The sequence below is a fragment of the Phallusia mammillata genome, chromosome 7 (assembly GCF_965637545.1).
Source record: "Phallusia mammillata chromosome 7, kaPhaMamm4.hap1.1, whole genome shotgun sequence".
Lineage (NCBI taxonomy): Eukaryota > Metazoa > Chordata > Ascidiacea > Phlebobranchia > Ascidiidae > Phallusia > Phallusia mammillata.
Genome location: NC_137258.1, coordinates 19,921,778 through 19,937,520, shown reverse-complemented (window position 1 = coordinate 19,937,520; position 15,743 = coordinate 19,921,778). Strand labels below are relative to the sequence as shown.

At 35.7% G+C, this 15,743-nt stretch overlaps 1 protein-coding gene and 1 long non-coding RNA gene across 3 annotated transcripts; one reads left to right on the top strand and one right to left on the bottom strand.

Moving 5' to 3' along the window:
* Positions 1-1,222: 1,222 nt before the first annotated feature.
* Positions 1,223-2,763, bottom strand: LOC145239701 (uncharacterized). Its single transcript, XR_013862360.1, has 2 exons — positions 2,268-2,763; positions 1,223-2,044 (listed from the first exon to the last, which is right to left on the bottom strand). It is a non-coding gene; the product is annotated as an uncharacterized LOC145239701 (long non-coding RNA).
* A 1,086-nt stretch (positions 2,764-3,849) lies between these two features.
* LOC145238307 (palmitoyltransferase ZDHHC20-B-like) lies at positions 3,850-14,382 on the top strand. 2 transcript variants are annotated; one of them, XM_080101435.1, is made up of 11 exons: positions 3,851-4,083; positions 5,022-5,048; positions 5,553-5,647; positions 8,062-8,182; positions 8,260-8,362; positions 8,463-8,583; positions 8,652-8,784; positions 9,142-9,268; positions 9,793-9,864; positions 11,431-11,531; positions 12,547-14,382. In XM_080101435.1, the coding sequence occupies exons 1-11, from the start codon at positions 3,924-3,926 to the stop codon at positions 12,603-12,605; spliced, it is 1,119 nt and encodes a 372-aa protein (XP_079957561.1). In that variant the 5' UTR covers positions 3,851-3,923; the 3' UTR covers positions 12,606-14,382. The 2 variants fall into 2 exon arrangements, with proteins under 2 accessions (XP_079957563.1, XP_079957561.1); XM_080101437.1 differs by lacking the exon at positions 9,793-9,864 and having other exon boundaries at positions 3,850-4,083.
* The last annotated feature ends 1,361 nt before the right edge of the window (positions 14,383-15,743 follow it).

The following is a 15,743-nucleotide window of genomic DNA, read 5'->3' as shown; positions in this document are numbered from 1 at the left end:
GAATGCAGGGCGTGACCGCTTTAAATATGATTTTTGCGCAGTCAACCAATGGTATACAAGCTCCAGATGTTAAACGGTTTAAGATAAACACAAACGGTTTTCACAGGTCAACTCTAAAATACATCCAGTAAAGGCATACAAAATATCGTTTGAATCTGATCATAACCTCGTAAATGAGAGGCGTGCATCATAAGCGAACGCAGGGCATGACCGCTGTAAAATGATTTTTGCGCGGTCTACCTATATAGCATGTACAGGCTCCAGATTTTAAACGGTTTAAAGTTATTATCACATTTAAACGATGTTTTGTATGCGTTTACTAGCTGTATTTTGGAGTTGACCTGTGAAAACCGTTTGTGTTTATCTTAAACCGTTTAAAATATGGAGCTTGTATAGGCTAGATTGGTCGACTGCCCAAAAATCATTTTTGAAGCGGTCATGCCCTGCGTTCGCTTATGATGCACGCCTCTTATTTACGAGGTTATGATCAGATTCAAACGACATTTTGTATGCCTTTACTGGATGTATTTTAAAGTTGACCTGTGAAAACCGTTTGTGTTTATCTTAAACCGTTTAACATCTGGAGCTTGTATACCATTGGTTGACTGCGCAAAAATCATATTTAAAGCGGTCACGGCCTGCATTCGCTTATGATGCACGCCTCTCATTTACGAGGTTATGATCAGATTTAAACGATATTTTGTATGCCTTTACTGGATGTATTTTAGAGTTGACCTGTGAAAACCGTTTGTGTTTATCTTTAACCGTTTGTCATTTGGAGCTTGTATAGGCTAGATTGGTCGACTGCCCAAAAATCATTTTTGAAGCGGTCATGCCCTGCGTTCGCTTATGATGCACGCCTCTCATTTACGAGGTTATGATCAGATTCAAACGACATTTTGTATGCCTTTACTGGATGTATTTTAGAGTTGACCTGTGAAAACCGTTTGTGTTTACCTTAAACCGTTTGTCATCTGGAGCTTTTATAGGCTATATAATTCGACAGCGCAAAAATCATTTTTAAAGCGGTTATGTCATGTATTCGCTTACGATGTACGCCTCTCATTTTCGACGTTATGATCAGATTTAAACGATATTTTGCAAGCGTTTACTGAATGTTGTTTAGAGTTGGCGTGTAGAAACCGTTTACATATACCTCAAGTCGTTAGTGGTCTCAAACACGTTAAAGCCTGTACTAATGAAAATCATGAAACACCAAATGCACAGTGAGGACAACACTTTATTGATGGAAAAAGCACCTTATGAACCCAATTTCCACACTTCAACATTTTCAAGTTGAGTCCAATAGTTATATGAAAGCAGAAATAAATGGGAAGAGAATAAATAATTACATTCACAGCAATTGGTCGATTGGTCAGTTAAAAACCTGCATTTACAAGTACATAGTAGTAGTACATACTAAACAAGGATCTTTAAGTAAACATACTAAAATAAAACAAAAAGGTGAAACAATATTGCACAGCTGAAAATGTAATGATTTGCTCAATTATCAAGAAAATTAAACCGGATATCATGTGAAAAATGAGGTTGAACCACCCAATTGTTACAACATGCTATCATGCAGACTCCTGGTCAAAACTAGAGGTTCTCAATTTATGTCTGATGAATCACTTCACTGTCCGATTCTACATCAGAGTGCAAAACATTCTCAGAATTTACATGAGACCATAATCACCATGGAGGTAAAATAATATCAACGCCTACAAATGTTTGAATACAAATTCTTAATTTGGGTATAAGAACTAATAAATAAACTTGTAGGTATAGAACAGTGGAAAAGAAATAACACATATTCCGATTTGATTCATGTGAAACTAAAGTATGTGGTGCATATCTTGACATACAATTTTCTCCAGTGAGGCAAGTAACAGGTCGTATACATCAATGATTTTGCTGACACTTTAAGAGAGAGCTGTTTTTGTCGACAAAATTCTTCCGCAATGAAAGACTTTCTTCAATTTTTTTGATATGGAATGCTTCTGTTGATTTTTTCAAGCTTTAAGCATTTTTTACGGATGGTGAACTGCAATAAAAAAATAAAGATAAAGTGTATGCTCATTTGACTTGACAATTATGAGTTAAACAAAAGAGGCTTGAGTTTAGTCACCAATAAGCAGTCTAAGTGTTATAAAACAGAGTTAATATTCAATATTGGGGGTTTTAACTGTGCTAAAATTCAAAATAACATCAGCCAGAAATACAGAAAGAGTTGGGTTTAGAAAGGCAGTAACAAGGCAGCCACTTACTGTGAATCATTTCAATCCAAATCCAATCTACAAGCCCTCATATGACAGTGTGCTGGTCCTCACTTTGCTTCATACAAAGGTAAGAACTTGAAATTCTTCTCACTTTCTTCTCACTGAAAGGTCTCTTTGCATTGCTTCATTACCAGAACCGTGATGCCAATCAGGTACTTCAATCTTGATTCTTGGCTCATTTTAGTGTTTAACATATTCATTTCACAGCTTAGAATGCATTTGTTTTTGTCTTGCTGTTTTACAATTAACTGCCATTTTGATATAAAACCCAATTTACCTGCGATTATTATCACAGCAAAAATAATATTTGCCAATAAAAAACAAATTTAATGCTCCACTGCCATTACCGATAAAACCGTCCGCAATCGGGCTGTGTTATAACACAGGTTCTAAAGATTCTAATCCCGCCCGATAAGAAACGCATTATTCTGCGTAACACAGCCGATTTTAATCGGGGACTTCCAGACGGATCGGGTGTTTGTTGTCACAGAACAATGAGAAGAAAGTTTTATCTGAATATCTGTAATTCTTGTTGCCACATTTTTAAGGTAAAATATCACAGAAAATCAAATCGCAGCTTGTTTTCTGTACGCTTACAGGATTTGTTAGTATTCAGTGGTTTGTTTACATTTTACTAAAACACTTGTTACTAACAAAATGTTTAAAAGTTAAATAAAAATATTTGTTTTGCAAGTTTTACGCTTGTTTGTGTTTTTTTTGTGTTTGGGTATTTTACCTTAATAATTGTTCAAAACTTGCATTTGTATTAACTTTTTCCTCCATGTTCAGTTCAGTTGTTAGTTTTCACTGGTGAGAAAAAATAAAGTCACGGATAATGGACAGTGTTGTATTTTGTACTGTATTGGGTTGGTGTGATTTATGTGTTGTTTTCCAGACCCACTGTTGGTTAAACAGGGTTGTTCAGGTTTGGTCAACGTTGTTTTTTATCTAAACAATATCATAATCTAGACTTGCGTACCCCCATGTCAAGCTAGAGCCAGAGCCAGAGCCTGATATGCTTATTACTTGTTGTGTTGTGGTGTTTATTACCATTACCACCATTGTTTTTGTGTGGACCGAATGAATTTCGTTCAGTTTAACAAAAAAAAATGCGTAAAAGATGCTTCACATAAGCAATTGGTTGAAACTCGAAATGTGTGAGACTGTGAGTGTGACATGGAAAATCAGAGAAACCTAAGCTCATGTATCCATTTGGGTTTATCCAATTGGACTGTTCAATAAAACATGCAAACTTAAAGGTATTGCAATGATTTTACTCAATTCTGAAGGAAAATACTGCTACAAATCTTGAAAATTGAGTCTTTTTTACTTTCTAAAGTTATGGTTAGAAAAAAAGTGAAGTTAAAAAAAATACATGAGATTTTAGAGTGCATTGACATTATGCTTGTATGTTTGTTTCTTTTGGACGATGCTGTAAACATTGTTAGAATGCCCTATTCTCATATAGAGTATTAACTATTCAATGTAGATTTGCTTGTTGTTATTTATTGTATTTAGTATAGCCCTTTGCATATTCTAGTTTTGGCATTTGCCCTAATGCACATTTTTAATCATATATTTTTGGCTTGTGCAGATTGAGATTTTACTATAAAATTCCTGTGCATTGTAAGTTTTCCAAACTTTATGGTCCGAAGTGATCAAAAACAAGATTCTTGGGACCCGGCAGCAATGACTATGTCAGTTGGTAGATTCTGTGGTTTGTTCGCAAGATGGATTCCCTGTATCTTCATAATCCTGATTGTTCTGTGGTCATATTATGCCTATGTTGTTGAGCTGTGTGTATGTAAGTAATTTTGCTGTTCCACTGTTTACTGTTGTAGGTTAAGACATGCTTGCAATGCAGATTTACAAATCTAGGTGATTCAGCTGCAGACAGTGCACACTGTTTCAACCTATAAGATCTCATCAGTGCAGCTGGTGACAAGAGATTGGCAGTATTGGCTAGTGTAGCCACCCAACAGCACTCCAGTTTGTTGGAAGTAACAGGGTAAAAACCCATACCTCACCTAGTCTGTGCTATGCCACAACTGGGCATATACCACAGAGGAAACTGGCTCACAATTCGAGTGATCTCTTGTTGCTAGCTGCACTGATGAGACCTTGTAGGTTGAAACACGGCACTGTCTACAGCTTATCATTTATTGGCTCGGTGCTTTAAGTATACTAGGTGATTCAATTTCACTACGGAATGCAGCAATAGTTTGAGGAAACAGTAACATACTTTATTGTGAAACATTTTAGAAATTGCTTCTGTTATCATTAGTAACATGATAAGTGATAACAGCATCATTTGGTTTTATGTGCAAGCTTATATGGTCCAAAACATGACTTGATGCCATTCAGGCATTGACCAGTGATACTCAAACTTTTTAAGCATGCAGCACATTAACAAAGAAAAAATGAACGGCACATGTTGTAGGCCAATGCCACAATAGTTAAAAGAAAGCTACTTTGCAAATTAAGGATGTTGTATTAGATTGCTTTTTTTTTGACTCATAAGTCAAAATTCACTTTAACTGTTGTTATGCATGCCACATTTTGTCATTAAGTCTGAAACAACCTGAGAAAGTTTGCCCTATCTCATGGCACACTTGGAAATCTCTCCTCAGGGACACAAGTGTGCCTTAGCACACATATATATAATTTGAGAATCACTACCACAGTCTGTGAAAGTTTATTCAAGTTGAGGGAAAAAATTAATGATTTTAACTTGTTTTTCAGATACTGTTGAATCAGTTGCAGAAAAAGGTAAATCATCACAAAAACAATGTTGTTTTCTCAAAAACATTTAGTAACACCTTGTTCACTTAAAACAAGGGTGGGCAACCTGCGGCCCTTCATTAAAGCTTGTGCGGCCCACAGAGATGCTTGAATTTCAAAAGTACTGGCAAACGAGTCCAATTATTACATATTTTTGAGCTGATTAATGCGCCTGATGCTGGTTTTCTGCGACCTGGCAAAATGTAGCTGGAATCAAATACAAATTATACTTGTAGTTAAGCATATTTGGTAAGAAACAAAGCAAAATCACTTTGTGTGATGAACATGTGCAGCCCTCGATCCAATTTTGACACTTATAATTGGCCCTACAGTAACAAAGGTTGCCCACCCCTGACTTAAAAGATCTAACTTTCTAAAGAGCATTAAACTGTTGAAAGTATTATATTATTATTTTTAGTTTTAAAAATGTTATGTAGCTTTGGGTCTGTTGGTGTAGCACATGACAGTTGAGCACATTTTGTTTTTGTACAGTTTTATATCTTCTCTTCTTCCACATTGTGTTTGGGATGTTTGCCTGGTCTTACTGGCAGACAATTTTTACTGATCCTCAGTTACCAAGCGATATAGTAAGTTTAAATTTTATACCAACAGCAATACATTTCAGAAATATTTTAAGTATTGCAAGTACATTTTTATTCATAGTCCTAATGTGCAAATTTAAGTTGTTTTGCAATTAGGATCTAAACTTCTCAGAAAAGCCTCATTTGGGGTGGTTTAAGAATCAATAAATATCAAGTAAATGGGTGGAATTTTTGTCTTATTTTTGTTTCAACTTAAAAGTTACGCTATGCATATTTTATGAGGTGTAAGACTGGAAGGTTGGCCCAGACTTACAGCGCAAGGACGTGGTGTTACGCCTTAATGACTGTCTGTTCACATCACTGCATGTTTTTTGTATACTATAGTAAGGGACATTACTATAACTATGCCAAAATTCTGTTTCTAATATTAAACCTTTCTGTCTGTGTTACCTGATTTTGTTTAGATTATTGAACATCTTAATTTCCAGTATATGCTGTTTAGAAACATAACAGTCTGTACAAATAGTTATTGGTCCCCTTTTCTGAATGTGACACTTATTGTTTTGACCGTTTTTTTTTTCTAATGCTGGTTTACTCTATATATAAGTCTGGTCAAGAAAGAGTGCATTAAACTAATTCAGATGGACACACATATAAGTTAGTTGTCCAAAGTTGGCCCTACCAAACTTCACCCCAGATGACCCCATGGTCTACTCACAGGCTCCTAACATGCAAAATTTTAAAAACATCTGGACTAAATTACAGGATTCAGAAATTTTGTACTTTGTTGGTTGGTGGGTTGTCCAGTGTGTATAAATATTTTTTACTTTTTAGTAGCATGGCATTGTAGCATATTTATGGGTCCCCTTCCCTGAAGGGGACACATATTGTTTTTGTCCGTATTTTTTTTTTCTTTTTTTCTTTTTTCTTTTTTCTTTTTTCTTTTTTCTGTCTAACGCTGGTTTGTAACGCTCGTTTGGTCAAGAAAGAGTGCTTCAAATTTATTCAAATTTGGACATATGTTAGATATTGATCCAAACTTGGTCCACCTGAAGTTTGACCCCAAATTACCCAACGGTTCACCCACAGGCCCCCGAAACGTAAAAATTTTAACGCTGGTTTGTAACGCTCCTTTAGTGAAGAAAGCGTGCTTCAAATTTATTGAAGTTTGGACATATGTTAGAAATTAATCCAAACTTGGTCCACCAGAAGTTTGACCCCAAGTTACCCAGCGGTTCACCCACAGGCCCCCGAAACGTAAAATTTTTAACGCTGGTTTGTAACGCTCGTTTAGTAAAGAAAGAGTGCTTCAAATTTATTCAAATTTGGACATATGTTTAATATTAATCTGAACTTGGTCCACCTGAAGTTTGACCCCGAATGACCCAGCGACACACGCTCGTTTGGTCAAGAAAGACACTGTAGGCAGAAGTCCCAAGAGAGTATGTTTACGAATAATAGGGCAGAGCGGGAAGGCTCAGCTTGACGTCGGACAGACGTTTTACGAGACGTCGTTTCGGTGATTAGAAATCAGCTGTTTTGCACAGCAATGCTATGTCGTTTTATTAAGTTATCACTCACATTTTCAGTTTCGGCAAAGGTTTCACACATATGACGCGATTTAAACCTAATAAGCGTGCTTCGGTTTCGTATAATGTCAAGCAAAACTTTGTTAAACAAACTAAATATAAAAAAATAAACTTGACTTTTTTACAAGATAAAAGTTTTTTTAAATGCTCGTTGTCAGGTTGGCCGCTGCATGACCACGGGTTACTTAAGGTCAATTAGTAGGTATTACTAACACAGTTCAGAACTTTCTTTCGTCATAACGTAGCGTTTTTTTTTTTTTTTTTAATCAAATACCCAAGGCATGTATAAATTAGGTCAAACGGTGTTGTTGAACACCAAGGACGGCGTGCTATTGAAAACGGTGTCAAAAGGTCAAACAGTCGTTTGGTGTGTGCATCCTAAAAGGTTACTACATGTCAATGGTACTCGTTTTGCGAAACAAAGTTAAATGAAAAACTCGTTTTACGAAACAAAGTTAAGCAAGAGATTAAATTGAAAGTATTTGTTTCGTTCTTTTTTAATGTTTTTGTAATTATATGACAATAATAGTGCAAAAAAATACAACAAAATTTTTCATTGTTGGGTTAATGCTTTCTAAAAATTTGTTTTAAGAATTTAAAAATCACCGCAACATTAGTTTACCGTAAATCCGCACAAACACGCGTGTGGGGACCCATTAGTTTTTGTTTACAAAAACAATCATATGTGTAGATCAAATGATGTGTATAGTAAATTGGTAAATATCGTATAGAATATATAAAATGGAAGTATATCAGAAAGCCACTATTCTAGTGGTTTTTAAATTCATCCACTTGAATGTAAAATAAAATGTCAAAATGGTCCAATTTATGTTTGATGTACCTTTTATGTATCATTATATCCATTTTTAGTACAAGATGCCAGAAAGTGTAAAGGAGAATTTGGTAGCTGCATCACATGAAGACCAACGGCAAGAAGTTCTCAAAGAATTTGCGAAAAATCTCCCAATTGAGACAAGAACTCCTGGTGGAGGTTGTTTTATCACATTTTTGGAAACTTCTGGTTTTGTCTTGTCTATTCTCTGGTGACAATAAATTGATATTTTGTAGGTGTCAGATACTGCCCTGTAACTTATTATGTGAAGCCTGACAGATGCCATTACTGTTCTGTTGTTGGTCAGTGTGTGCTGAAAATGGATCACTATTGTCCTTGGTAAGTCATTTACATTTAAAAAGTTTGCCTATGCTGTAACCTTATTATGACCAAACATTACTTCAGGGTATACTTTAACAATACATACTTTGTTGTTTAGGGTCAACAATTGTGTTGGCTACAGCAACTACAAGTTCTTTGTATTGTTTCTCTTTTATGGTCTCGTCTATTGTTTGTACATATCAGCCACTGTTCTGCAGTACTTTATTCTATTCTGGAAGGTAAGTACCTTGTCTACACAACAACAAAAAGATTTTAAGGCCAGTAATGTACCTTGTATCCTTTGTAGAATGAGCTCGGAAATACTTCATCAAGATTCCATATTCTTTTCTTATTTTTTGCTGCGATCATGTTTGCCTTTAGCCTAGCGGGCCTATTTGGCTATCATATTTACTTAGTAGTCAATAACTGGACAACGCTTGGTAAGTCTAGATGCTTGCTTTTTATTCCACATTTTGTACTATCTACATCAGTGATTCCCAAACTGTTTTTGGTCTTGTACCACTTTAAGGTTACACATCATCGCGCAGACTACCCATGCTTAGAAAGAAGCTTTTTTAACCAGAAAGCTGTTACATTCTGAGTCTAAAATGTAGTACAACAAAGTATTCAGCTCACTAATGCCCAATCTATTTTATGTAACAACCTTTTTTTATCAGAAAAAGCTTTTGTGTGTAAAAATATGGAATATATAAAATATCAAAAGGTGTTCACATAGCACTGGATGGGAACCACTGATCTACCTGAGTTCAAATGGCTATTTTATGTGTTATGTGCAGAGTCATTCAGGACACCTGTGTTCCGGTATGGACCAGATAAACGAGGGTTTCATTTAGGATACAAAAGAAACATTGAGCAAGTTTTTGGGGAGAAAACATCTCTTTGGTTTATTCCAGTTTTCTCCAGGTAAATCTAATGCATGCTTTGATACAATCTTAAGACTATTTGACAAAAGAATAAAAAATATATATTTGGAAACTTTTTAATTTGGCATGACACGGATGAGTTGTATGTGTGGAAAACAACTTACAAAAACGACAAATTTGTCTTTAAAAATGCAAATTTATAGTTTATCCGTTGAATGTTATAATACAGTAAACTTCAGCTAATCTGGACCCATTTGGACCCAAAAATGGCGAATAATTAAAACCTTATCATATTTCAAATTATTTGTTCCTTAAGTTTTTCCCTAATTATACCAAGATCTGGATTAACCAATCCCGCTTAACTGAGGTATACTGCATTTGTGAGACAAATTTGATTTATGTTATATATTATTTAACCTATAAAGCAATTGCTGATACATCAAAAAGTGTGAGCTGTAATTTGCTTGCAAGTGATGCTATAGTTGGCAGCTTTTGGACAAGCGTGTTAAGCCAATGCTGAAATATTTGGTGCAATCGGCCACATATATGTGTAATGATTTTCAGTTTGGGTGACGGACAAACGTACCCTGTTCGACTGATTCAGTCTGACCCTGAACAAGGCAACACACAGTCTAGGTATGTCAGGTGTTGGTCAAAAAAATGTGCTTGCCTTCTAACTCCATGTATTAATTACCTTCAGAACTGAATGTTCTGAATTGCCTTTCAATCCTTTGTCTTGGCATGTTTTTGGTGTTCCCCTTTGGATCATATAACTGATCCTTTCTGACAATAAATAATCTTGTTTTATCACTAATATAATAATCCCATCTTGGCAGTGGGAAAAACTAATGACTAATTTGTCTTTGCTTGGTCTTTGCTTTGATGTGACTTAATTTAATTCCTGTACCCAGTGTTTTTTTAAGGTGTTTTGGGGGACCGAAACGGTCCCCCAAATTTCTCCAGCGGTTTCCCAAAATTTAGACTTGCAACTAATATGGCTATTTTTTGGTATTTAAATGAAACACTTGCGGTCTCTTAAAACTACTTAGCGGTCACCCAAACCAAACCTTAAAAAAACCCTGGCCTGTACCTAAGTAAAACACAGTATTATTTGTGAACCAGTGATTTGTGTTTAGATAGTACAGTGTGTTGAAATTTATAAGACCTACAAGTTTTGTCTGTGCTTTTAGTTCTATATTTTACTGTACATTGGAACATACATTTGTTTTGCATGACAGCTTGTTAGGCTTAATTCAAAATCAATGCTCAATTTTGCTTAAAGGTTGGCTAAATGAACTTTAAACTGCTTTTTAGAAAATCTTATTTGGTGTGAGTTGCTTTAGGATCGTGAATGTTTTTTTATGGTACTCAATGAAAAACTGTTTTTTAAACACTGTACCTCAAACTCCCAATGCTATGAGGTGCATGACTATCACTTGATGCAAGCAGGGTATAAGAAACAAAACTGGTTATGTGTGTGCGGATGTACACCTGCTGTTATTAAACTGGGTCCACAGTACCTTAGGAGCCTGTGTAGCAATTTTTTTTTTTTGACCTTCAAGAGTTGGAAGTCATTATACAATCTATTTTGATGTTTACGAAATCTGTGCAAATCAAGGTAGAATTTAGGGGCCTGCTGAACAATGGCTTTTATTCTACTCAAGTTTGCATAAAGACTAGTTTATGCACATGATTTTAGATGCCTTTGGATGATTGTAATCTGTAATTGCTGAACTAGTTTCGATTTCCTGAGGAAAATGGGAAAATTAGTTAAGTTTGTTAACTTAAGCTTTCGTTTTCCAAAATATACATTCAGCTTTTCGGACCAAGAAACCTCAGATAATGGCAAAGGGATGGTTATGAAAATATAATTGAAAAGTTTGAGAACCACTGGTTTATACAAATCTCACTGGCAGTTCTATATCACAGACATTAATCCTAACACCGGAATCACTAGCCAATTCCGTCCATACACACATCCCATTAGTATCCATATGGTTGTCTCCCAACAATGTACTCTGTTCTCTTATTTGAGATCCCAACTTACGGAAATTTGTAATTTCCTTACTGCATGCTTTTGTACCAGTGCACCAGGCGCCACTGCTTTGCATGCAATTTGCTGCTTACCTTCTAACCACGTGTGCTGTTTAAAACACTAACACAATCTTGCGGTTTTCCCGTACAACCTATTGTTGTTTGTAGCCAGGGCAACGGTATGACTTTTCCGCAACGTCACAAGCCCGATGACGTAAACGGTTTGCTAAGCAGCGACGAGCCTGTCTGGCGTGACGAGGCAGGACTAGGTAAGTTTCTCTTTTTATTTGATCATGAAAGTCTCGATTTGACCTTGAAACTAGGCCTTTTTAGCTTGGGAAGGTTTGGAGCGGTTATTATGGTTTTAAATATGTCTAATTTAGGCTATTATCTTTAGCTTTAGGTGTGCCCTGAAATTGGCGTTGGTTATTAGTTTTTTTTTGACATTTTGTTTATGTTTATGGGTGTGTGTGTCCTGTTTGACGATACACCATCAATGAAAATGTATTGTTTTAAAGTTTGGGAGGTTTTCCGATATTAGACATCAGTTCCTAAATTTAGTTTCGGTACCATAAAAAATCGTGGTGACTGGAGATAGGAACCGTGCCTTAGCTATTTTTGTTTTAAACGAAGTAGACACAACATGGTACATGTTGGCACGACAGTTCAACGATTGCAATTATTTTAAATTCATTTGCGTTTGCTATAGCCACAAAAAGTAATTCACTAAGCCTTTAAGTTGTATCAAAATTTTGATCAAACGAATAACATTTTTTAGGTTGTTCAATATGGTAATGCATTGCGTTAATTATTGCATTTCACCCAACAGTATCTGAAGTTGGTCCGCTATGTGTTCAAACCATGGTCAAATAACTAGGCATGATTTATTTTGCAGTGTTTCGTTAGGCATGTTTAACAACCTCAACACTTACCCCACTAACCCATTAACCCATTAACCCAATACTACACAAATACTAGGTTTAAGTAAACCTAATGTTGTGTTTAACACTACCTAGCTAGTACGTCTCTAGATTAACGGTAAAAAAACATTGTGTAAAAACGAAAAACCATATAGTTAACATGAATATGTATACCTGTATCAAAGTAGACAAACTTTATGTGAATATTTTACAGTGTAAGAGCCCTTCTCAACACTGACATTACACAACTTTAAATTCGTCGCACACTTAAAATAAGCATGTGTGTCTGCCATGTACCACCATATGCCAGGGTATTACTGTTTCTCGGAGCGCTGTGTCATCAAAATTTCATGTGTTTTCGCAGATAATCAAGCCCAACGCGTGGACACGAACGACACCAATTTCAGCACAGTTCATGAATGAAAAAACTGGATTCAGTTGCATTTTGCCTTTAAACCTTTTTATTTTTAAGCCTTTTCTTATTTCGCTTGCAGCTGTACATAAAACTGCTCTGAGCCTTACAGTTATGGTCGCGTTTCTTGGGCGTCTGTGGCCTTCTGTCGTTTTTGAGCAATTGAATTAAACACGATCGGTTACGCATAGGCGCGCATTTTAGCATGTTCCGAGCGCTACCTTCCACTGAAAATATACGAGCTATTATTAGGATTTCTTATTCTTAAAATTACATTGCGGAATATGTGATAATCTTTTTTTAAATGTGTGAACATGTGAAAACGCTGAAGAGCGCTAAAACGGGCGATTACAACTACCTTTGACATGATTTGATTTTAAAGCTGTAATTATGCCATCATGCTACAAAGTTTTTTAGTTCTATTTTCGAAAACATGATTATCATTGTTTTGGTCGAACTTGTAACTTTTTTCAAACCAGTTGCAGTTTCAAAATTTCGTTGTTTCGTTTCTCTCGTGCATTTTCGTATCCTAAGTCAACATTATGTATTGGGATTCACGAATTGATCAAGAACTAAACTGCCAAAGCGCTTGTATATATGAGATAGATTCCAAGACGTTTCAACATTCACTGTTATGGCAAATGCAGTTGTTATAACGTCAGGAATAGAAATTATACCCTGCATACAAATCTCTTTGGTAAAAACAGTATAGGTCCCAAAACTGTACCACCACTACAAGTACAAACACGGGTGATTGCACCTTTGATAAAACCCTGGGTATGTGCGCTATTGATTAGGAACGTTTATGCCATATCTTAGATATAAGGTCGCGTTTGGTTGTGATTGTTGTCTGTTTTAGGAAGCAAAAAAGCGCCAAATTTGGAGATCCTTCTGTGCCATTCGATTTTGCTTGGCCAAAAAGCCCTATGAAAAACTACCCTAGCGTTTTCGATAAAATCCTTTGCCTAATCGCATACTGATTTCGTGTTTTTCAAATTGCATATGAGTGTAAATGCCCAACTGAATTTGATAAGCGCTTAACAGAAGACTGGAGTACCAAACGCCATTGACTTTTTAAGTTACAATGCAAAACTAAACTTAGTGGGTTTTTAGTCCACATATCCTGTGGCTAAATTTACTTTACGGTACGAACTATTTACCATCCCGTTTGTATTGAATTGAAATTATATGAAGCATTGTTATTCAACCAACTTTTAGCGCACGCACTTATTGAATTACTTCGCAGCAGGCGAACTAAAAATTCCAAAGTTTTTTTACGTTTTCAAACCAGTTCTGTTTGTTAGAACTATTGGTAAACCGCTGAATGTACAATCTGCACATACTCGCCATACTGCAACCATTTTTTCTAATTTGTCGCACTGGCATACCTTGTTCGACACTTTTACGTCATGCGCATGACGTCATCAATAAGGCGCCATATTCCCAAAACGTCAAACAGCAGTTTGTGGCCACAACGTAACCACCAAAAAACAATGTTTGGTAATGTTCACTGTCCAAACAGCACTCACTTTTTACACTTTTTAACATAATTCTCGCATAATTGAAAGCTTTACTATTACATCCCTATTAAGTTTGTTAAAAAACACATTTTTTGTTTGAGATTTGCCCAGTAAAATTATTGCCATTTAGGCTACAGCACACGTAGTTGGTCTTTGAAATATCGTTCGTTTTTTTGTTTTGATTGTGTCGCTTGCATATTGTATATGTATCTGTGTGCATGCCTATTCGTTTTTAGTTTTATATTTTAAGATAACAGCGTAATGTTGATCCACTTTCATTAAATGAGTAAACAAAATTCGTCAGCTCAGAAAAGGACAAATAAATATAAGTCTAATGAACAGAAGTTTGAGAGAAGGCGACGAGGTAAAGTTATTTTGACTTGAAAACCTTTCTAAGTCTAAAAGCAATACTTTTACTTCAAACTCCAAAATAGAATCACCCAGCTCGTTGCTTGGTGGATGAAGACCCTATGACCCTATTTCTATTGATGTAAGTTCATAGTCATTCTTCCTTAAGATTTTAAGATACATATTTCGCTTTCAATGTTTTTCATGAATCTAAACCAGTTTCCGAAAGGCAACAAATATACATGTAATGTTGTTTAAAACAATGTCAAATAACAAAACAGGCACACCAATTAAAATTTGACGGAAAGGTTCCAGGTTTGAGTTTAAAACCCACTGATTGCAGCTGATCCTTTGCGAAACCAGCCACCATACAAGGAGTTCACTTCAAAACCTCCCATACTGAAAGATCACTTGATGTTATGACAGTTTATTTGCGTGAGCGCCTACTGATGAAAGATATATTGACCTCCAGACACTTTGGTGACAGGACCACTTTTCATTGTGACAAAAGTCACTTTGTTTGCTGTTTCAAGTTAGAATTTCTAATCTTGAAACATCTTTAAATTGCGGAATGTTTGATAATAATCTGTTTTTGAATATGCGAACGTGCTAAAACTCTTAAGAATCGCTTTGAAACAAGTGACGACATTTATATTTGACGTCATATGATATTAAACCGGTAATTATGCATAACCACATCACAAGCACTTTTAGTTCTAATTTCCAAAACAGAATAAACACTCTCCTCAAAGAATTTTTTAAAAACTGGTACAGTTTTGACACGTAGCCTACTATAGTTCTTTCGCGCATTTTCGTATCTCATGCCTTTTCGTATCCTAAGTCAACAGAAAGTAGAACTAATCTGGCAAAACAAAAATCACTTTGCAAACAGTTTCATGTTTCAAATAAAGAATCCTAGTGGAAAAAAGTTTCAATGCCAACGGAAAGTAGTTCTCGACTTTATCATGCTAAGATCTCATATTCGACATGTCGTATGCCGTCTGCACATTTCCTGCAAACATTACACAAATTTGGTAAGCAGAACTTTATTTGTAGGCTGTTACAAAGCATGACATCATCCCTCACCTTTTGTGCCCCACATCGAGGGTAGACATTACAGCGTCCTAGCCATCAAGGAAGGGTACAAATTTTCGAATATGCACATGTTTAATCCCTTATCTCGGTGTTTTAAATCAAGTTACATTAAATCAAAACATTTTTAGTGCCATAAAAATGTTTGACTTCTTACAAAATTTGTTCTGGCTATGCCATTGGCATTGG